The following is a 22,822-nucleotide window of genomic DNA, read 5'->3' on the forward strand; positions in this document are numbered from 1 at the left end:
ACATAATTCCTGAAGCTCTTCTTGGTCGGCACTTTCACAACCAAGAAATCCCCACTTTTTCGTTCGGTTCCATCAAGAAACTCCTCCTCCTCTGACCCATCCAAATGCAAGCTGTCATCACTTTCATCATCCAGCGCGATATGTTCATCGAAGCTGTCTTCCCCGTTCCCAGGCTGTTTGGAGAGGTTTCTCTTTTCAGGCCGTTTTCTTTGAGCTTTCTTTTCTGATTTTTTTCTTTTCAACTCAAATTCTTCTTCCAGTCTGTTTTTTTCAGGTGTGTTCGTCAGAATTTTGGACTTTGTTCTTTTCCTAGACGTTTTTCCGTCTCTTGCATAGAAACTCGCCTTAGGGTGAGGACGAACCGACTCTGGAGTCACTGGCATAGTCGCAGAAATCACTGAGCTACTGGTAGTTGGCAGCACGTCGTTATTCAAGCTCTCGTCGCCAGGGCTGGTTGATGGAACTGCAGACTGGCCTATCATGGGAGACGTCTCTGGTGCTGGTCGGTCTGTCACAAAGGCGCTGAGAAAGTCGTGATCTTGGAAAACGTTCCTATTGAAAGGGTATATTCCTGTTTTTTGGAACCCGCTTAGTACGTTTTCCATGACGAAAGCTCTTGGAAAAGCGATTCCAACGAATATTCCGATTTCATAAATGGTAATCCTCCTGTTTGGGTTCGAAATCATCCACGAGTTAGCTGCTTCATTGTAGTATCGCTTGAATGGCCCATAAACAGCAACATCAAGAGGCTGCAGCTTGTGACTGCAATGTGGCGGAAGCGTTAAGACGTCAATGCCGTTTTCTCTGCAAAGATTAACCACGCTCAATGAGACGTGCGAATCATGGTTATCCATAATCAGCAGAAGTCGATTTGTGGGCGAGCAACTGGTTTGGGAGATCAGATGGCGTATCATATCCGGGAAGATTTCGGCTGTCATCCATCCAGACGGCTGGCATTTTCCTGTGCTTCCAGGGGGCGTGCTATTGAGAAAACTTTGAAGCCAGTTCACTCGTGGAAAGACAAAGAAAGGGGCTATCGACTGGCCAGCTGCGTTGATACACCCTACGAGTGTTACCAGCGTCCCTCGCTCAGCCGAAGTAATGCGTCCAACTTGCTTTGATCCCTTTTCTGCAACCACCTTTGGTGTCTTGTGAACGGTGGTTACTCCAGTCTCGTCAAGATTATATATTCTATTCGGCGGATACTTGTGCTTTATAAGCAGCTCTTCTAAATTATTGAAGAATTCGCTGACATTCGTCCTGTTGAAGCTGGTGGCTCTGGCAGGGCTTGTCGCTTCGGAGGACCTTAGAGAAAGCCCAACACGACTCATAAAGCTATTCATCCAGTCTTTTCCTGCACACTTATTTTCAGTCCAGTTCTTCGGCATATTCTTCCCTTTGGCCTGGGCATATTCATATGCAAGCTGACCTGCTTCCTTTTTCGTAAGTCCATGATGCATGTGCTGTGCCGTGATCATATAGTCCTTCAGAAGTATCTCTTCGTTTGCTGAGAACACACTTTTAAAGTTGAAGGTAGTTGCCAACTCCACTGAATGGGGATCTTCTGCTGCGTCGAGTTTTGCAACTGCTCTTCGCACTGTGCTTCATGGCAAACCAACCTCTTTCGAAACTTTGCGAAGCGGCCAACCAGATTTAACTCGCATAGCAGCTGCTCTCAGTAAGTCCTGGTCGTGGAGACCGCGGGTGGTTTTCCTAGTATACTTTCCCATTCTGCAAAAGAGGGACAGCTTAATATATTTCTAATTGACATGCGGGAACAATAAATGCAACACAATATTCACAAAATACGTAAAAAATAATAACTTCGAAAAAGATCCCAGATGACAGGGGGCAAGACGGACCGGTCCGTCTTACCCGCTGTCTCTGTGGTCCATCTTACCCTAAACCTGCTTTTTCGGAATAGTTAAAAATTATAACATAAGATGGCGCTGCAATGAAAAAAATTAATGTCTCACACACTCTCCTAGACCTCCATATTTGTAAGAAAAATTACCACAGTATAAAACAGAACATTAGAAACACCAGAAAAGAAAAACATTTACCTCAAAAGCCGGTTTCGAGAATGTGAAAACGAATAAAAATATTTTTCTCGAAGACAAGATTGGCTTCAACTCTCAAACTTCGCTCCGAAACTTGCCACTAGATGGCCGTTGTTTCTAGCTCTACAAGTGATAAAAAGGTGACGCTCAAGTCGAGCAATGACAAAAGGTCCGTCTTGCCCCCCGGTCCTTCTTACCCGACTCTCCCCTACTCTGGGATATTTCTTGTGATGTAAACTGTACATGTTATCAGAATATCCAGTATTTCTTGTGATTGTTATTATCAGTTTCTAATCAAAGGATTTATCCTTATTCGAACTTTAATTTATCTCATGGAAAGGCAGTGTAGTCCTCGGCATTACCTATAACAAACGCTGTAAGATTTTTTCAGCGTTTGTTGGGAAGAAACAAAAAACGATGAAAATTCTTGTCTGAAAAATTGTTGTTTTCAAACAAAATCCGTAGAGTGCTGATGTAAACACAGCTCAAACCTATATGAGATTATCTGACAAACTAAAGCTGCCACCATGTCAAATCTTGTTCAAAAACTACCCCTGTAGTTAGTCAGGAGAGTATTTCTTTCGCTGTTTCTTCTTTTTATGTTATTTCCTAGTTTGTGTATGCTGTTTAATCTAGTATTTTTCTATTTCTCTTTTTTTTTTGCTGTTAATTAAAGATTTTATACCTTTGCTAAATTTCATTTAAATTCGTCTATTTACGATTCCTAGCATATGTTAATTGCTTAATTTAGTTTTTTTCGTCTATTTCTCGTTTTTACTGTTAATTAAAGATTTCACGACTTTATTAAATTTAATTTAATTTCATGTATTCACGATTTATTGTGAAGCGCTTGGTAAAAGAAATATAAGTTAGTTTCATAGCACTATGTTGGTTTCATGTTAACTATATTAACTTTAACTAGTACTTCCAGTGACGGCTTCAAATGAGATTATATAATAAACTAAACTCGTCCCCATATCGGTATTCGTTTAAAAACTACATTTTTAGTTAATCAGACGTGAAATTAACCCTTTTTTCTTTGTGTTTTTTTTTTATAAAAACAACAAACGCTGTAGACAAATCTTTAATGTAACTCACTAATTTAATGTAACTAATGTTATTTTTACTAATCTAATGTAACTTATTGATATTGCTAATTAATGCGTCCATCTAATGTAACTACTTTTATATAGCTGATTTAATGTATATAATTATAAATATAGCTAAATTTACAGAAACCTTTTTATTACAAACTATATTTATTTTTAACAGTGTGCTTTAATCTTAAAAATATCAACGAAGAAGGGAAACCTCAGCAATAAAAGATTTTGGTTTCTTTTTTGTTAGGAGGAGGAGGCCGTAGCCACATTCCTCTCTGTAGTAATTTTTCCATCTTTTTAAATTTAATTTGAGTATTCAATTAATTTTTACTTTTTCCAGGTTTATTTACTCACCTGTAGCAGTATGTATTATTTTTTATGTTTGAACTGGTTTTCTATTTAAATTTCTGTTTGTTTTGGGTTTCAATTATTCTTTAAAAGGGATTTCTGCTCGTTTTAAGTTGGAACTATTGTAGTACTTTATTGTTACCTGTCTCTTTGACGGTCAGAAGAGGTTTGTCAGAAGACGGTCAGAGATTGTAATAACATCTTTACTTTTCCCTGAAAACTTCTTTTTCACACAGACTTAAAGAAAAATCGTTTGTGTTTGTTTTTATTACCAAAATATTATTATTAATTAATTTAATGAATATTACACCTGCTTTTCAGGTTTCCGGTTTAAGAGTTGCAAATCTTATTCCAATCTAAATTCTTAAGTTAGATATTGTGGTCTGAGCATTGACTTTTCAATTCTCCGAGGAGGGTGTTCAAAATATTACATATGGATGAAAATGGAATAAGAGAATGCATATATTATATTATATCATATTATATATATCATATATATATTATATATATATATATATATATATATATATATATATATATATATATATATATATATATATGATATATTATATTATATTATATATATATATATATATATATATATATATATATATATATATATATATATATATATATATATATATATATATATATATATATGTATCAATCAGAGACATCACTCAGTGCTCTTTATTTCTGACTCTTTAAAACTTATTTATTTGTAACTTCTACGTTAGTTTTGGCTAGGTTTGGTGTGGAAAATATATCATTCTGACAACCTGGATGCATATAGTGTATAGTGTCTGTTTGTTGAGGTCAACATCGCTCTCAAATTACCCTGGAAATTCAAAGTTTATATCTTGTCCGTTTTTTAGATACTTCACATTAGGGTGGAGCTTATTTTAAAAATTTTGGAAATATTATTTTCTTACCCCCCTAAGTTGTTCCATATCACATGAAAACATTGTAGAAAAAGTTTGAGCCATTTATAATAATGTTTAGGGGTAGCTCAAGTACCTCAAAGATTAAGAAAAAAGAAAAAAAAGAAGGATTTCGATTAAAAATTTTAAAATTAAAAATTTTGGAAATATTATTTTCTTACCCCCCTAAGTTGTTCCATATCACATGAAAACATTGTAGAAAAAGTTTGAGCCATTTATAATAATGTTCAGGGGTAGCTCAAGTACCTCAAAGATTAAGAAAAAAGAAAAAAAGAAGGATTTCGATCAACTTGTATTTTGCTTTAAAAAAATATAAACAAAATTTTTTAGTTCCTATTTATGGTTGACCTGACAGAGTCTGCTTCCTGCTGTCGGGATAAACTCTGCGGTGTTCATTGACAACTTGCAGCAGAAATTGCAGCTGCGACTCATCTTGGGTTATAAAATCGCTGTACTCTTGAATGAGTGCCACTCCTCGCTCAGCGTGGTCATTGACGACTTTGAGTGACCTCACAGTTTCTGACGCTAGCTTGTAGTCGTGTCTATCTTCCCACAAGTCTGGATCAACTGTGAGAAATCCATCCGGAAGATCCATCATTTGAAAAAGTTTTGCTGACTTTGCTGTAACAAAATGTTCCAGGTTTTTATTCTTGGCTGAATCAAGATCAATGGTGATACGCTTGGTATGTTCCTGTTCCTGGTCGTCTTCACTCTGCATGGCACTCACCATCAGTCTCTTCGTCGACGAAGTGACGCGACTGTCGAAGAAAGCCAAGCCAACGAGTTCGGGTGACAAATACCACAAGTGACCGGAAAACTTGTTTGATGTGGCCTTTGAGATTGCCAAATGGATGGACGAGTACTCGAGTAGCGACTTCAGCAGTAGTAGGTCACTGTACGGAGCACCTGAGGCTAAAGGTGCAGAGATCCAGGCTTTCAGGTACACACGTACTGCAAACACACACACGTCATGCAAACCTCTTTCTTCTGTGAGAGTCAGTCTAAACTGAGCCTTGAACATCCATATCTTTAAACTGTATATCACTTTGCTCATCCATCTGGCATGGTGCATCGCTCCGGGTGACATGAATCGTACTCCTCTCGCAGGAGTAGCACCAAGAAAGATGAGCACAAGTTCCAGGAATTCCTTGTAATCATCCCTCGGCTGGCTCTGTTCAAGGTGCTTGTTAGCAAAATCGATGGTACTTTGTTTGATGTCATCCACTAGACGCGCCACATCATCAGCTGCAATTCCTGTTTCATATTTATCTGTATCTATGAATCTCCAATAGTCCTGGAAGCGTTTGAAAGAGTGGAACCTCAGGAGAAGATGTTGATCCCATGCACACTCGAAACGCAGCACCAATGACGAGCTCCATAATATGATGTCTACAAGCCAGTGACAAGAGTTCCTTACCTAGCTTCTGCTCCAACAGAACACAAGCACCAGAGATCCTGCCAGTGTTTGAGCTTGTAGTATCGAAACACATGGCTCGGATGTTGCCGGGTATGCCCCAGTCTTCAATAGCTCCGAAGACAGCGGAAGCCTGAGCCTCGCCTGTTCCGGATGGAAGCTTGGCTACTGTGAGTAGCTGTAAAACTTCTTTTCCGGAAACCAAAACAGGCAGACGATCAACCTTCTCTTTTCCAATGAGGTCGGGGATCAGTTTGCCGTCCCAGTGGACAACGAGGAAACTGTGAGGTCACTCAAAGTCGTCAATGACCACGCTGAGCGAGGAGTGGCACTCATTCAAGAGTACAGCGGTTTTATAACCCAAGATGAGTCGCAGCTGCAATTTCTGCTGCAAGTTGTCAATGAACACTGCAGAGTTTATCCCGACAGCAGGAAGCAGACTCTGTCAGGTCAACCATAAATAGGAACTAAACAATTTTGTTTATATTTTTTTTAAAGCAAAATACAAGTTGATCGAAATCCTTCTTTTTTTTTCTTTTTTCTTAATCTTTGAGGTACTTGAGCTACCCCTAAACATTATTATAAATGGCTCAAACTTTTTCTACAATGTTTTCATGTGATATGGAACAACTTAGGGGGTAAGAAAATAATATTTCCAAAATTTTTTATTTTAAAATTTTTAATCGAAATCCTTCTTTTTTTTTCTTTTTTCTTAATCTTTGAGGTACTTGAGCTACCCCTAAACATTATTATAAATGGCTCAAACTTTTTCTACAATGTTTTCATGTGATATGGAACAACTTAGGGGGGTAAGAAAATAATATTTCTAAAATTTTTAAAATTAGCTCCACCCTACTTCACATATGCCCTTTCGCAATCGTGATGCAAATAGTGCAGAATTTCTCAACAGTCCTTGGGAATTCAAAGATAATATTATAATCGTTTTTTTTTAGATATATTACATACGCCCGCTTGGTAACCAGGATGCAAATAGTGTCTTGATTTATTTCAGCACCCCCCTTCATATTCCATAAAGTTTCAACTAAATACCATTATTCGTTCCCGAGATATTGCTGATACGCCCTATTGTCAACCGCGATGCACAGATTGTCTTTTGATTAAGTTTAACACCCTACTCAATATTGTCTGAAAGTTTCAACTTAGTGCTCTTAACTGTTCCTGAGATATTGCTTACACATTGTTATTACAGTCATAGTAACAACCTAAATGTACATAGTATCATTCGATTTTCTTTAGCATCCCTTTCAACATATCCTGAAGTCTTAACTAAATGCTGTTAGCCCTTCCTTAGATGTTGTAGATGTACCGTTTTAACAACCGGGATTCTTCTTGTGTCTTTTTCTTAAATTCAATATTCCCTCAATATTCTCTGTAAGTTTCAACTCAATACCCTTAAGTGTTCCTGAGATATTGCAGACATGCCATTTTATTACCCTGGATGCATATGTTGTCTTCTGATTTAGTTGAACATCCCAATTGACGCTTCCAGAAAGTCTAGCTATTTACCGTTATTAAAATCTTGGTCTTTGCTCAATAGTACATAAATTTCAAAACAAAGCCCAATATCGATAATGCTTAGTATGGCAATACTAAATTCGCTTTTATGTTCCTGTTTTAGGGTAACAAAGGTGGTGTCGGTGTGCGTTTTGAGCTACATAACACATCAGTGTGCATAGTCAACTGCCATTTAGCTGCCCACATTGAAGAAATTGAACGTAGATTTCAAGATTATCATGATATTTGTGAGAGAATGTCGTTTCCACCAGCTAAGACCATCAAGGATCACAAGTAAGTTCTAAGGAATATTTAATAGAATTCGAAACGTCAGTACTTTGAAATTTTAAAGAAAATATGCTAGATAGTTACCAGAATAAGATTTAAGGGATAATTTTAGGTTTTTGAATGAATAGCCATGCATAAGATAGTAAGTTCAAAGAAAATGTGATTCAATCTCTTTATCTAGGGCTATAGTGTAACAAGGGATAAAATGGCTGGGTCCTGTTCTTTTGGAGGAAGGATGATAGTTTGGAAGAAAGATGATGGAAACAAGCTTTAGTGTTGTGTCTGGAATCTAATACACATGAAGGATTGAAAATTCAAGCGAGCACGGAACTTGGTGAATCCTCTGTCAGATATTCACTGTCAGGAATTGTTATTCTGATAAGTTTAGTGAAAATGCTGGTGATACAAAAGGTACCTGGCAAATTATAAATGACGTATTAAAGGGTCAACGTAAATATATAATATATGCAAATATATAAAGCTCTTGTGAATCTGTATGTCTTTTGGCTCGGATAGCCAATCTTATAGGATCAAAGAACCGGTACAAGAGATTTTCCAGATACTGACAATTCTATAACTACTTTGTATTTTTTTTTTTGAATTTAGTAAGGATTGCCAAGGTTTATAAGTTGATCTTAAAGTCGAGGGTTGTGAAAATCAGATTTAGGAAATGGCCCTTAATATTTTGTTTCATTTTAGTATTTTTTTTTTATTTATACTTTTATTTCCATGCCTCATGGATCAATTTTGCAGTCTAGTTTTTTGGTTTGGAGACTTAAACTACCGGCTAACGGGCATCGAAGGGCAGGCAGCAAAGGATTTAATAGACACTGCCAACTATGAACAACTGTTCATGTTTGACCAACTGCGGGAGCAAAAACGAATAAAACGAGTGTTCGATGGTTATCAGGAGGGCATTCCCAATTTCCGGCCAACCTACAAGTATGATACCGGAACCGATAACTGGGATTCAAGGTAATTCTATTTTTACTCTTTGAATCATTCTTATTCAGTTTATTTAGTTATTTAAAATGAAATTTAAAATCATTTTGATTTATAATTATTCGAATTATTTTTAATTATTCCATTAAACAATTTTTCATTTTGCATACAGTTTAATATAATCTTAAATATCTTCAGTATCTGAATAACTAGTTAAAGTTATTAAAACTTGCAAAATTTTAATCGTTCAAATCTAAATTAACGTAATAGTTTAAAACTTTCTTTTTTTTACGTCTCTTCAATATTTTAAAAATTATAATGAGCGTTTCGCTTCTCTCATAAGCCAATAAGTCAAATATTGAAAATATATAGTATTCAATTAAAACTGGTATGTGTAGCCTCAGCTTCATTTCGGACACGTGAAGCAGAAATAATTTAATTTTTTCCATCCTCTGGTTGTAGATCTCCAGCGATTTTTTCATATTCTAGGTCAGGTGGGTGTGTATCTGAAGTCGTCTTTAGTGGTAATGATAAGCTTTGTGAAAGTCCTTTTTGAAATATTGCTTTGTTTTGTATTTTTACCCATTGTCTTAGACTTATCCTTTTCTGTTTTGCTCGTTGTCGTTTTTCGTGGTTTCCCGCGATTCTTTGTTCTTTTTTTCCTTTTTTTATTATATTTTTTCTTCGCTTTCCAAGTAGAATTTGAGATAGAGACCTTCTGTAAGTAGCCCCCATTAGAACCTCATTTCGCACTCTGGGCATCAAGGCCGTATCCGGGGGGGGGGGGTATGGAATATGAACCCCCCTGAAATGTTTGTACGAATTGTAAAAACATAACAAAAATCAATGTCAACAAATTTTGTTGCGTAAAATCCCCCCCCCCTCCAAAAAAAAATTCTGGATACGTTCTTGCTGGGCATGATGATAAACTAAATGGTAGCAATGTTATTTATCGGTGTTAATTTGAATTGATAATTGGTATAAATGTGAGTATTAACATAATAAATAGTATTAATAAATTATATACGTTATTATTATGAAATTTTGCTCATTATGGTAACTCTGATTAAGTAAAATAAGTGCGGAAGCCAGTTGTTTTCCCATTGCTTGTCATGCAAAACACTAAATAAATATAGACCTCTCTCGAGTAACGATCTCGTATTACGTTTGAAGGTGCGTTTGAAGTGCGTTTTAAGACTGTGTTCTTACTGCGGTTGATGAACATCCGTGAAAAATTTGATACATCGAAATTTTCGTAATTTTCGAAATTTTCTTAATATGACGGAACTTTCGAAATTTTTCGTAAGTGCAAGAAGTAATTTATCTAAAATAAAGAAGGTTTCAAAGATACGGAAATTATGCATAGGTTGTCGAAGATATCATATGAAGTCCTATGAGTATTTCAAGTTATTTTGTTTCTAAAAAGTTTGCCCTCGAATGTAGGTCATTTTTCTAAGACATTTCATTTTTTCATTTCTCTAAAGTTTAGGGAATTCGCAAAATCAAAATTTCAAAACAGAAAGAGACTCGCAAAACTTTTTTAAGCTCCATTTTTTGAAGAAGAAGAATCTTTCTATCAGCTTTGAAACAAAGAAAATCTTGCTATATCTAGGAAAAAAACGCAACCTCTAGGAGGAAATTTGACACGCCGTGGAAACATTTTTTTCGGAATTTTTTTTTTCTAAATTCAGTAAGTAAGTTGATATAAGTGGAATCATCTCATCCTGCATACTTTCCATAATATTATAGGATTCAATTATAAGAGGTATCAAACCAAATTACAGAAAAAAAATGGATTTTTCACCTTCAAAGCTAGGGTGTTTTTCGTATGGCAATTCGACATATTCAAATCACAAATTGTCACATGTATAATATTAATTGATTAAAATATAAGTGGCACCAAACTAAAATTTCTGAAAACATCCCTCCAAAAATCAGAATTTATATCTTTGAACCTAGGGTGTTTCATATGTGGTAGACTGTAACAAATTCGCCAAATCAAAACTCGAAAATTGAAAATGTCTTAAGACGAATTTTAATCTGAAAAACTAGTGTTACCTCTAGTCCTGGGAAGGTCAAGACCTATTTACCCATATTGGAAAAATCAGATCAGCCTAGTTTAGAAAAAAAAATATCTCTAGGATGTCAAGGAAATTGCTGCGCAATAACAACTTTAGCAACTATTTCCTGGTGTACGGTTCATTTTCAGATAAAGAAGATGCATTTTGTATGACTTACTTTTCATGGCATTAAAGTATAAAGTATAACTAACATCAAATTTGCAAACTTTAGAGGAAAAAAAAGTGGAACTTCTTTTTTGAGGCCAGGAATGTCGGCATCACCTCCCAAAATTTGGATGTCGAAAAGGTAATGTAAGGTTCTGTCAGTATTCGAAGTTATTTGATTTCTAAAAAGTTAAGCTTCGAAGCTAGGGCATTTTACTTCGGTAAAATGTAGGAAATTCGTAGAATCGAAATGTTAAAATAGAAAAAGTCAAAGAAGGAATTTTATCTCTGCAAAATTAATGTAGGCTTCATTGTTTAGAAAATCAAGGCACTTGTATCTGCTATGGAACAAGTTTTGCCTTGTCTAGAAAAAAAAAGTTACGTTTAGAATATAAAAAATGTGATGCACTGTGACAACTTTTGGAAATTATTTTTAAGTGAGTGGAGCGATTTAATTCATGTCCTCCTGCTTACCTTTAATACTATTTCTCATTAAAATACTATTTATATCAAATCAAAAATTTCAGAAAACAACCCCAAAAAGCGGAATTTGCTATTTAAAATCGAATTTTCCATAATTATTTCCAAGAAATCTAGAAGAGAGCAAAAAAAAAAAAAAAAAAATCAGGTTATCATTGATTCCCTGTGTTTGAATTCTCATTCACTTTTAGAAAGAGGAAGAATAGTTGCATGATAAGAATAATCTCTTAACGAAGGAGAATAGGTTCTTTGTTCATTTTCTATTCACAATAGGAATTACTTCTGTTTAATACGCCAAGAAGATGACTCGTGGCTCTTTAGACCCCATTGGCACGTGACTTATGACTCAGGATCAGGGCAGTATCCAGGGGAGGGCATCTTGTTTGAACATCCCCCCCCGCTTGATATTTTTGCCCGACTCGTACAAAAGTAACAGTAAAACATAGAATCAAATTCTATTGTGTTTATGTTTTTTTAAGCCCCTCCACCCGAACAAAAATCAAGGATACGATCCTGCTCAGGAAAATGACTCATATACAAACAAAACCATGCGCCTGGGGTAATATAAGTAGCATTAATTTTGTCCTAATGTTGTGTTTATCTTGATAACGATGGAGGAGCGAGTAGACATGGTGACCGGAGTGCTAAATAGGGAGGATAAGGAACACTAATTACCTTTCCATAGAGTGGGGGTTATTTTTATTGAGCAATCTGCAAAATATAAAGGTTCCCTGCTCCATATTTTAAAAATACCTTTTTTGTATCTTCATTGAAAAAGATCAGACAAATCCTTCCCAACCCCCTAAATTGCCTAAGTCGGTGCCCCTGATTAATAAAGAAACCACAGGTAATGCACCTTTATATTAATGAAACAGACTCTGGAAAGAGAGCAATAAAAAAGGTTTTCGACTATAGCAACATAAAAAAGAGTATAACAAAGTGCAAAACGAAAAACAAAGGAAACACGTACCTGGCAAAGAAAGACGAAAATAATAATCGATTTTTAACTTCACAATTTTTTAAAGCTGGTTTTAATTTCTTTAGCTAGCTAGTTTTAGATGTTTTGATTTTGTTCGCAATTATATTTTTTAATTATATTAGATTTTTTAACTTTGTTTGCAATTATAATAAAATATTTTTCCGTGAATTTTTTTTTTTTTCTATATTTGAAACACTTTCAACACGACACTCCATTTCAGTGATTGCAAACCACAAATAATTTATCAAATAACTCAGAGTGAATCGTCCGAGCGAACAACTCGCTTAGGGGTAAACGAAAAAAAAGTTTTGAACTTATCAAGACAAATCATGGTTTGGTAAAGAAAAATCTGTTACGAATGTTTGTCTATCTTATTTACTTATGTTCATCTATTTTTATCATTTTTGACCATATTTAATCATTTTGATCATATTTATGTTCCCACGTTCCCATATTATGATCCCATAACATCCCCATATTTTATATCAGTAAGAAAAATCGAGCACCTGCCTGGACCGACCGAATTCTATGGAAAGCAGATGGTGTTGACCAAATAGTCTACAGGAGTCATCCTTCCCTCAAAATAAGTGATCATAAGCCAGTTAGCAGCCTCTTTGAAATTCCGGTAAGAACTTCTTTTGACACATTTATAGAAATCGATTGGAATCATATCAGAACTTGACTGTTTCAGTTTCAAAATTGATTACAACATGTTCCGCGGACAGGGCTGCCAATTTTTTTTTGAGGAGTGTGTCATATTTTTTCTGAAAATGTGCTTTTTGTGTCATCTCACATTCCATAATGTGTCACAAAATGTGTCATATATTTTTGCTACAAGTGGTATCATATTTAATTGTCAAATCTTTATTTAGAGTTTTGAATATATAATATTTTCCAAATCAGTTCAAAAAGTGCAATGTTGGGGCTCAGCTAATTACCCGCCTCGCTTGCTGCCTATGGTTATTGCATAGTGCTTATTTATTGCTTATTGCTTTATTGCTTTTGCTTTTGCTTATTGCTTTATTTTTTTATAGGTGTTTGGGTTTCCAATTAAACCTTAAATAGAAGAATTGTTCATGGTGTCAGAACAATGGACCCATCTACACCCTCTCCATTCATCGACTGGAACCAGCCTAATTTGAAAGATGCCTGGACAAGATTCTCCAAGCATGTGAAGTTAATGTTCAGTGGCCCCTTAAATGGAAAATCTAATGCAGTGAAGTGCTCCTACCTCCTCATATGGGTAGGAGAGAAGGGCAGAGACATTTTTAGTACCTTTGTTGTTCCGGACGGCAGTGAAAACAATCCAACTGAGTACCTAAGACTGTTCAAAAACCATGTTGAGCCCTCTTCCAATCCCATCTTTGAACGCTCCAAGTTCCACAAGCGGAACCAGAAAGAGTTTGAAACCATTGAACAATACATTACTGATTTCAAGCTAGTTGCACAGAATTACAGCTACAGCCAGCAAGATGAGATGGTGAGAGATCAACTCATTTTTAGGCTGAAGAATGATAGGCTCAGAGAAAGACTTCTTGCTGAAGGTGGGAGCCTAACTTTGGACAGAGCTGTCCTGATATGCATAACATTCCAGGAAACCCAAGCACAACTACAAACCATGCATAATGAAGCAAAGCAGACTCTCAAACAGGAAGTTGATGCAGTTGGTTGGAGAGTAACTGATAGCAGAGCAAACAAAGATTGCTATTTCTGTGGTGGCCCATACAGTAATGAACACAGATGCCCTGCAAAAGGAAAAAAATGTTCGAAATGTGGTAGATTAAACCACTTCGCCCGTCCATGTAGGAGCAAATCAGTCCATAATATCCAGCATGATTGCCTGATGGTTGTCGAAGACTGTGCGGCAACCTCAGAATTTTTCGTAGACTCCATAGACAGTGCTGCTGAGAGCAGCACGATCGCTACCATCAGACTAGTTGAACAAAACACTCGTTTGAACTTCAAAATCGACACTGGCGCTGAAGTCGACGTGCTACCGTCACAAATCTATAGCATGCTAAACCCACAGCCATCTATGCTTAACACCTCTGATGTACTTACTCCTATTGTGATGGCAAACTCAAAGTACTAGGAACCTGCAACCTGAAACTCCAAAGAAAAGACAACCAAGATCCAGAGGTCCACAAATTCTACATCGTCAGTACCGCTAAACAGCCTCTCTTGTGTAAGAACTCAAGCGTATCACTAGGCCTGATCAAATTCCTGAATGAAGTTACCAAGAAGCCAGATCAATATGTCGACAGAATCTTTTCTGAGTACGAGGACGTCTTCCAAGGCATTGGAAAACTAGAAGGTAAATGCCACATTTACTTGAAGGAGAATTGTCAGCCTACAGTACAGCCACCAAAAAGGATCCCTATATCCATGCAGGATCGATTCAAAGCAGAGCTTAGCCGTCTCGAAACCCTTGGCGTTATCGAGAAAATATCAAAACCGATGGAATGGGTTAATTCAATAGTCATTGTTGAGAAGCCCGACGGAAGTCTAGTCTCCGTTTGTGCCTGGATCCTAGAAACCTGAACAAATGCATCAAGAGACCGCACCACCCAATATCAACATTCGACGATGTCGCCATAAAATGCGCCAATTCCAAGAAATTCTCTAAGCTTGATGCACGCCATGGCTATTGGAGCATGGAACTCGACGATGAGTCAGCTAATCTAACTGCCTTTAACACAGCAATTCGAAGGTTTCGCTTCCGGCGATATCCCTTTGGTCTGAATTGCGCCCAGGATGACTTCCAAAGAAAGATGGAAGAAATATTTGCTGAGCTTATCGAGACGGCAGGTCTGGACCTCCTTATCGATGACATTGTTGTCCATGGAGCAACAGACGAGGAGCACGACAGCAACCTGGAGAAAACTTTACAAGTCGCGCGTGAAAAAGGTGTTCGTTTCAACAGAGAAAAATGCATCTTCGGCAAGACAGAAATTCCATACTTTGGGCACATATTGACCTCGGAAGGTATCAAACCAGACCCAAATAAAATTCTTGCCATTCGCCAAATGCCCAAGCCTAAGGGACCTGAAGAGTTACAATCGCTGCTGGGTATGGTCAACTACCTTGGCAAATATATCCCGAATATGTCAACATTGAACCACCCACTCAGAACTCTTTTAAAAGAGCACAGAACAGACGGCAGTTTCCAGTGGACCTCAGAGCACAACAAAGCGTTCGCCAATGTCAAGAACAGCATTTGCGAAAACCTAAAATACTTCAACCCAAATTCTGAGGATGTCGTACTGAAAGTTGACGCGTCGCAGCATGGCCTTGGAGCTACACTAACGCGCGACGGTGGAATCTGTGCCTGTGCATCAAGATCGCTTTCATCAGCCGAGGAAAAATACTCACAGATTGAAAAAGAAGCACTGGCCATTGCCTTCGCATGCAAGCATTTCCACCAATATGTGTATGAACGGCCAGTCAAGGTTCTCTCCGATCACAAACCAATTGAATCCATCCTATCTCGAGGCATTTCAGTTGCGCCTCCACGACTGCAACGTCTAATGCTACTGATCCAGCCGTACAACTTGTCAGTTGAACACGTGCCCGGAACAAGCATCCCTGTGGCCGATGCTCTTTCACGCCTCCCACTCTCTGAGACGGACGCAGAATTCGAACGAGAGACAGAAGTCTTTGTTCACACCCTATTCAAGAACATACCGATGAGTGACAGTCGACTTCTGTGCATTAAATCATCAACCGAATCCGACCCCGAACTATCCTCTCTAACCAGCACCATCATCACTGGATGGCCAGAAACCAGATCCAGCTGTTCTGAGAAAATTCAGAAATACCGGAACACCCGTCTTGAGCTATCGATAGCCAAAGGTATTGTTCTAAAAGGAGATAAAATCGTCATCCCGGCGACAATGCGCAGAGAGATCCTGTAACAACTACACCACTCACACATGGGAATGGAGAAAACGAAACAACGGGCCAGATCAATCGTCTACTGGCCTGGTATCAACAGAAACATCGAAGAAATGATCAGCCAATGTATCACTTGTGGCCGCTTACAAATGCAACCTCGGAAGCACCCTCTGATCAACGCGGAGCTACCAGAATACCCCTGGGAACGTATCGGAGCTGACATTTTCTCGTTCAGGGGGGAGGAACATCTGATCATAGTCGATTACTATAGCTGCTATTTTGAAGTGGACAAACTCACCAGCACGACCAAAGCAGTCATCCAAAAGATGAAGCCACATTTCGCACGTTTCGGCATTCCCAGAATGTTAATGACCGACAATGACCCACAGTTTTCTTCAGCCGAGTTCAGTACATTTGCAAAAGAGTGGGGAATCAGCACATTACTTCCAGCCCCCACCATCCGCAGTCTAGCGGTTTAGCAGAAAAAACTGTACAAACAGCGTAACGGATTATTGAAAAATCCTACCAGAGTGGAACTGAGCCATACCTTGCATTCCTTGAATATCGGAATACACCAGCTGATAACCTGGCATCCCCTGCTCAACTACTTATGAGCAGACAGTTGAGGTCCATGCTGCCAGCTCACCCCAAGCTGTACAAACCAAAACTTGTCCCATCAGTGCAGTTTAAGGAAGCTGGATACTACCATCAAAACCTGAAAAAAAAAAGTATTACGATCGTGGAACAGAAGATACGTGCAGCCTACAACCTCGGCAACCTGTCTGGATCAAGGTGGTCCCAGGAAAAGAATGGGAACCAGGAAGAGTCCTGTCAGCAGCTGATACCCCCAGATCATACCACGTTGAAACAGAAGCTGGGAACATATACCGTAGAAATGCGAAAGATACTATCCCACGCTCTGAGCCTGTTTCGGGAAACCACCAAAGGATGGATCTACCCGATAGTCGCGAGAAAGCGGGATCGATGTCACCTACAACTCTCCCGCCTCGAGGGAAGGTACAAAGCTCACCAGCTTCGAGATCTGCAAACCCTGGCGTTGGTAAAAAGCTCTCCGAAGCTAGCAGCTACTGAATCCGAACTCCTGCCGATTGTCCGCCATGTGCCCCAGACTCTTGGAACAGAACGCCCTGCTGAATCTCCTCGCAGATCTGCACGCGATCGCAAGGCCCCTCAGAAGTTCCGTGACTACGAGCTCAACGTTAAAGAAGGGAGATGCAATGTTGGGGCTCAGCTAATTACCCGCCCCGCTTGCTGCCTGTGGTTATTGGATAGTGCTTATTTATTGCTTATTACTTTATTGCTTTTGCTTATTGCTTTATTGTTTTATAGGTGCTCGGGTTTCCAATTAAACCTCAAATAGAAGAATTGTTCAAAAAGGAGTAAACTTAACCTTATCCTATTATCTTGGGATCATGACCTTTTTATGACGTCATGAAAGAAATAGAAATATTCGATTAAATTAATGTTACACACTATGAATTTGTGTCTGGGTGGCCAACGAGGCAAGTTTACATTTATAAAAGTTCTAGGGACAACCAATTCCGACAGTAAATTGAAAATAGACTTTTCGTATGACGTCGTAATCGGCTCTATACGTAATCGGCTTTATTGGCTAAGTTTCTTATTTACTCAATATGTAAGCCATTCAACCAGCTTCAATCTAGTATTTTTGTCGTATTTGTTGGTGCCTTTTTAAGCCAGATGGATTATTCTGAGGGAAAAACATCCGTGGAAATTTGTAATCTTGTCCGAGGTGGAATACCCCTCCTGTACTCCTAAAAATGGGAGTTGCTGGTTATGCATACAGCTTTGGTAAACTGCATGCTGTTTACTTTTAACTATTAAGTACGTACCAATTGGCTGCATCAAATACTCAGTCAAGAAGCCAATTAAGTTCAGATACTCAGCGTTCATTTTGATTTGAAATTTCCGCTTATGGCTTTTTTCTTTGCGTGGTTTAAATTTTAAATATGGTGATCGCATCTGTCCTGTATTCCGCACTGTTTGTGTACTACTGCCACCATTAGGTAGCGCTATTCCCTTCCATTAATTTGTAGGTTTTCTGGAGGTAGAAAATTGAAATTTTAATTTTCTTTTATAACCTTTAAAAAAACAAGACTTGGATGACAAAACTGTGTCATTTTTTAAAAAAAATATGTCATTTTTGTCGATTGTGTCATTTTTTATTGAAAAATGTGTCATTTTCATCGATTGTATCATCATTTCGACTGAATGTGTCGTTGTGTCACGCAACATCAAATTGTGTTTGACACAAAATTTGGCAGCCCAGTCTGCGGATGAGGTATGGCAGATTGCCAAAGATCGTTCTTGTCAGCGAGCCACCTAGGGCCAAATGAAAAGCAGTTGTCGTTCCCGAATGGGGTGGGAGGAGTTCGCAAGGAAGGATTTAAGGGGAATTTAAATTTCTTGGGAGGGTGTAAATAGGGAGGCTCTGAATAGATTGGGATGGATGAGGGACTCTTTCAGCCTTTGGCAGCGTGGTGCTATCATGAGTTGATAGTAGTAATAGTAGCAGTTGTGGTAGTAGTATTAACCGGACAACAGAGAAAATTTACAAATGTGATGCATAAGGTAAATAATACCGCTTTGGACTTCACAGTCCTCACCGGTGGTGCTCATCTCCTTTTCATGACCTTTCATCCAGGAACTGCAATGGGGGGGGGGAGGGGGCAAGCCATCCTTTTTTCACACATCCTTCCTGTTTACCTTCTTTAGATTTCTCCGGGAACTTTATTGCTGGGTTGACTCTGGCTGAGATTACAGTCAAGCCACTGACCCTCGTTCCAAACCAAATAACCAGTTACCCCAGGAATCGAACCCCTATCCTAATGGACAAAAGATTTTAAGTCTAGCATACTAACTGCTTGGCTAGGACATATTTTGAATTTATACAGAGAAGAATAGAGCAAAAAGACTAAGACAAGAAAGATGAAGTTGGAAGATTAAAGAAGAAAAAGACAAAATAATTAAAAAATGAATAGGAGAAAAAAAGAGGAAAATCAAAAAGAACAAAACGCCATAAAAATAACAGATTATTTTTCCTATTCTCAATAAAAATTCTGTATCCTCAATATGGAAAATATTTTTGGAGAAAGGTGATTTTCGTTTTATGTTTACTAGAAGAATTATTGAACTTTCTTCACTTTTCAGCTATTTTCTGTTGTCAATCAAATTGTATTTCACTCTGTATTAATCTTTGTGTCAATCAATTTGTGTTGCTTCTTATTAGAAATTTCCCCATCAAGATATCAAGCTAAGAGTCAATGTAAACATTGTCAGTAAGAAAATGACATTATAAAGTTATTGATGGTCTTAACCGATGCATAGAGTGAGGGATGAGTAATACGGCCTTTTTCCGAGATTGACTCTAAAGACCTCGGTAACTTTGAAAAACAGATGTGATTTTTTTTTTTATTTCTTACCCCTCCTTTAGATATATCTCCTGGTTGATAAATAAAATAAAGGGAAATTGATTTTGTATTTTTCTTTTCTGGGAGACTGAAAAATAGACTTAAATTACTCAATTTTGACAAGAATTTGGATAAAGCTTTTTTTTGTGTTTCTCCGGCAAGAATCTTTAATAAATTCCTTTATGGATGTGTCTATGTTCGCGTTGTTTTTTTTATTTTTTGCTTTTATCATTTTATCTTTTATGTCAGACTTAAATTTTAGACATGATGATAGTGAAATGGTAAAATTACGACTGTTTTGCAAAACAAGGCAAGCTGAATGATTCACCTTACTGAGAAATCACAATAAGGTGTTCAACGTTTTAAAATAAGCGTCAAGGTTTTGTCAGTATATTGTAGAAGGGAATAGAAGAAGGGGAATTAATATTAATTCCCTTCTATAGAAGAAGGGAATATTGTATAGTTATACATATAAAAAAGTATGTAGTTATACAGAAAGAATTCTATATATAAGAAAAGAAAAGGCCGTGCCTTAAATTCCTCTGAAGTTATCTAATCTCCGTGGGCTCTTTTATGCTGTATTTTTTAAGAAAGAAAATAAAAGAGATAATGGGTCACACTCTGTGAAGTAACCCCTTTTCCACGGTACTTTTATTTAGTAACTCTGCAAACTAAATCTTCTTTGGTTTTTTTTTTTATGAACTCTGTTAATTTTCTTACATGTTTTTTTTTGACGGGCTCCATTAGACATGTGATGAGATTTTACACCAAATTTGATAAGTTTATTATCTTTTGCGTAACTTTATTCTGGATTATTAATTGCGAAACATATTTTTGAGTTTACAGAATGGGTAGTTCTTTCCACAGTGGGTCTATAAATATAAATACCTATAAATATAGACTAAAACAAAAAATTCAGACTAGAGTACAATGCAAATTAGGTGCCCTTTTTTAGTTTAGCCCATTTTTTATTCTTAGCCCTTTTAAATTTCTACTTTTAGATTGCAGTTATATGCAGTGTAGAAGTCGCAACGATCTCAAACACCGGACAGGTTAGTATTTGTTCTTGTTGTTCTTATGATTTCATCAAAATGTTGGCGTCTTCAGTTAATATTATTTGAGTATATATTATCCCAGCTCTGAAATTATATACAAGGGCAATTGGTTGCGCAGAACCTTCCACACTAGAATAAATTAAGGCTTTACGTTGGGTTTAGTAATCTTACGGAGCAAATTTTGTTCGTACTGTAGGTAGTGACAAGCAAACTTGGTGCTATCGAAATTGCAGTGTAGCAGCCACAAAACCATATTTCCGGAAGAGTAATAAATCAATTTTTAAAATAAATTCATAAACTTTTCATAGAAAGCCTTTAACGCCTGGTCAGAGGTTGAATCCCTATTTCCACTCCACATTTTTATTTTTGAATAGTCTGCTTATGATGATTGTGATGATTTTAAAAGAGAATTTTAATGATTTTATACATTTTTACGCTAATCTAATGTGGCATTCTTTAATCTGCCATAATAATTTTGAGTCTTTTTTCCGTAAAACTGTGGTTTAGATACGAATTTTTTCTTTTATTCATTATCATTTTCTTTATTTTTGTTCATCCTCAAATATGCTTTTCATTTCTTTTTTACTTTCATTCTTTTTTTTTCTACTTGAAAAAGACTTGTTGATGTGAAAATGAATTGTCTTATGTATAGTGTATATTTGTTTCACTATAAAAAGCTTTACTCGTTTTTCCTTTTCATTTGGGTTTAAATGGAAATGTAATGATCTAAGTAATTATCTTAAAACCGTTCATGGCCAGGAAAAAACACTTTGTTCTTGATTAGTTTAAAACTTACAGTCGTATGACCATGGGGCCTCATATACAAAACTTAATGCCAGCTATAACATAAAACCAGTTATATTCAGAATATTTTTATTAACAGGCTAAAAACCCTGATTTCATCGATTAGGTTCAGTTTGTTGTCTGCTAGAACCATCCACCGCGCTGTGGCGTAGTGGGCTTAAATTTCTGTACCCGTAGGCATCTGAATATAATATTTTTATATTAAAAGAATTTTTTTTCATTTGAGTTTAAATGGAAATGTAATTTGATCTAAGAAATTATCTTAAAACTGTTATCTCGAATGGAAAATGAATAAAAAGACGTCTCCATGCTTCCAACCTTGTCAATTCTAAGAGCTATCAGGTTATTCACGCTCCGTTCTGTTTTATGTGATGCTTCTTTAGACTTTTCCGCATAGAGAACTAAATTTACTTCTAAGACTGTCTGAACATCATGGGATCCATAAATCTTTATTTATTACATCCTCCCAGCCCAGACAAGGACGACCTGCTTTCCGTGTAACCCCAGACGGTTGGCCAAAAAGGACAATCTTCGGTAATCTGTCATCCTTTATACGTAGAACGTGGCCTAGCCATCTCAACCTTTCCCTCATTATAGTCCAAGAAAGCAAGATTGAACCACATTTTTCGTACAACCTACTGTTTGAAACACGGTCAGTCAGCCGGGTACCCAGAACAATCCGTAGGCAGTTTCTCTGGAAAACATCTAGTAAATTTTCATCTGCTTTTCGGAGCGCCCATGCTTCAGAACCATACTTGACCACTGTCATCACTATAGCTTCCAATATTCTAATTTTGGTTTGCAGACTTATCTTTCTATTCTTCTAAACTTTTTTTTAACTGTGAAAAAACACCCTGAGCCTTAGCTATTCTACTTTTAACATCTTCACGGTTTCTAAGAATTCTGGTTTCCCCCTCCAACTCTCCCCAATGTCACAGGATCTGGTCAGAAAAAGCTCTAAAGCACAAGATCCTCCTAAATATCAAATTTGATTAAGATCTGATCACCCGTTCGTAAGTTACAAATACCTCATTTTTCTAATTTTTCCGAATTGTCCCCCCTCAAACTCCACTGAAGAGAGTGGATCCGGTTATGTCAGTCACGTATCTTGGACTTGTTTTTATTCTTCCAACCCAGTTTCATCCTGATCTCTCCACTTTAAGTATTTTCTAAGATTTCCGGTCCCCCCCCAACTGCCCTCCCAATGACATTGGATCCAGTTGGGATTTAAAAGAAGAGGTCTGAGTTACAAAGTCCTTCTGAATATGAAGTTTCATGAAGATCCGATCCCTCCCTCGTAAGTTAAAAATACTTCATTTTTTCAA

At 37.2% G+C, this 22,822-nt stretch overlaps 1 protein-coding gene and 1 long non-coding RNA gene across 3 annotated transcripts in view; one reads left to right on the plus strand and one right to left on the minus strand.

The window, feature by feature from the left end:
- The window catches only part of LOC136035503 (uncharacterized), an 83,341-nt gene that overhangs the window by 16,472 nt on the left and 44,047 nt on the right, over positions 1–22,822 (plus strand). For both annotated transcript variants that reach the window (XM_065717337.1, XM_065717338.1), the window contains exons 4-7: positions 7,503–7,672; positions 8,420–8,641; positions 12,782–12,917; positions 20,640–20,690. In XM_065717337.1, the coding sequence (XP_065573409.1) occupies positions 7,503–7,672; positions 8,420–8,641; positions 12,782–12,917; positions 20,640–20,690 (579 nt within the window). The remainder of the gene's footprint in view (positions 1–7,502; positions 7,673–8,419; positions 8,642–12,781; positions 12,918–20,639; positions 20,691–22,822) is intronic.
- Positions 1–22,822, minus strand: part of LOC136035506 (uncharacterized) — a 29,578-nt gene that overhangs the window by 1,803 nt on the left and 4,953 nt on the right. Inside the window, exon 2 of the long non-coding RNA XR_010619456.1 lies at positions 16,734–16,901. This is a non-coding gene — a long non-coding RNA (uncharacterized LOC136035506). The remainder of the gene's footprint in view (positions 1–16,733; positions 16,902–22,822) is intronic.

Source organism: Artemia franciscana, chromosome 14 (assembly GCF_032884065.1).
Source record: "Artemia franciscana chromosome 14, ASM3288406v1, whole genome shotgun sequence".
In the NCBI taxonomy this organism is placed as follows: Eukaryota; Metazoa; Arthropoda; class Branchiopoda; order Anostraca; family Artemiidae; genus Artemia; species Artemia franciscana.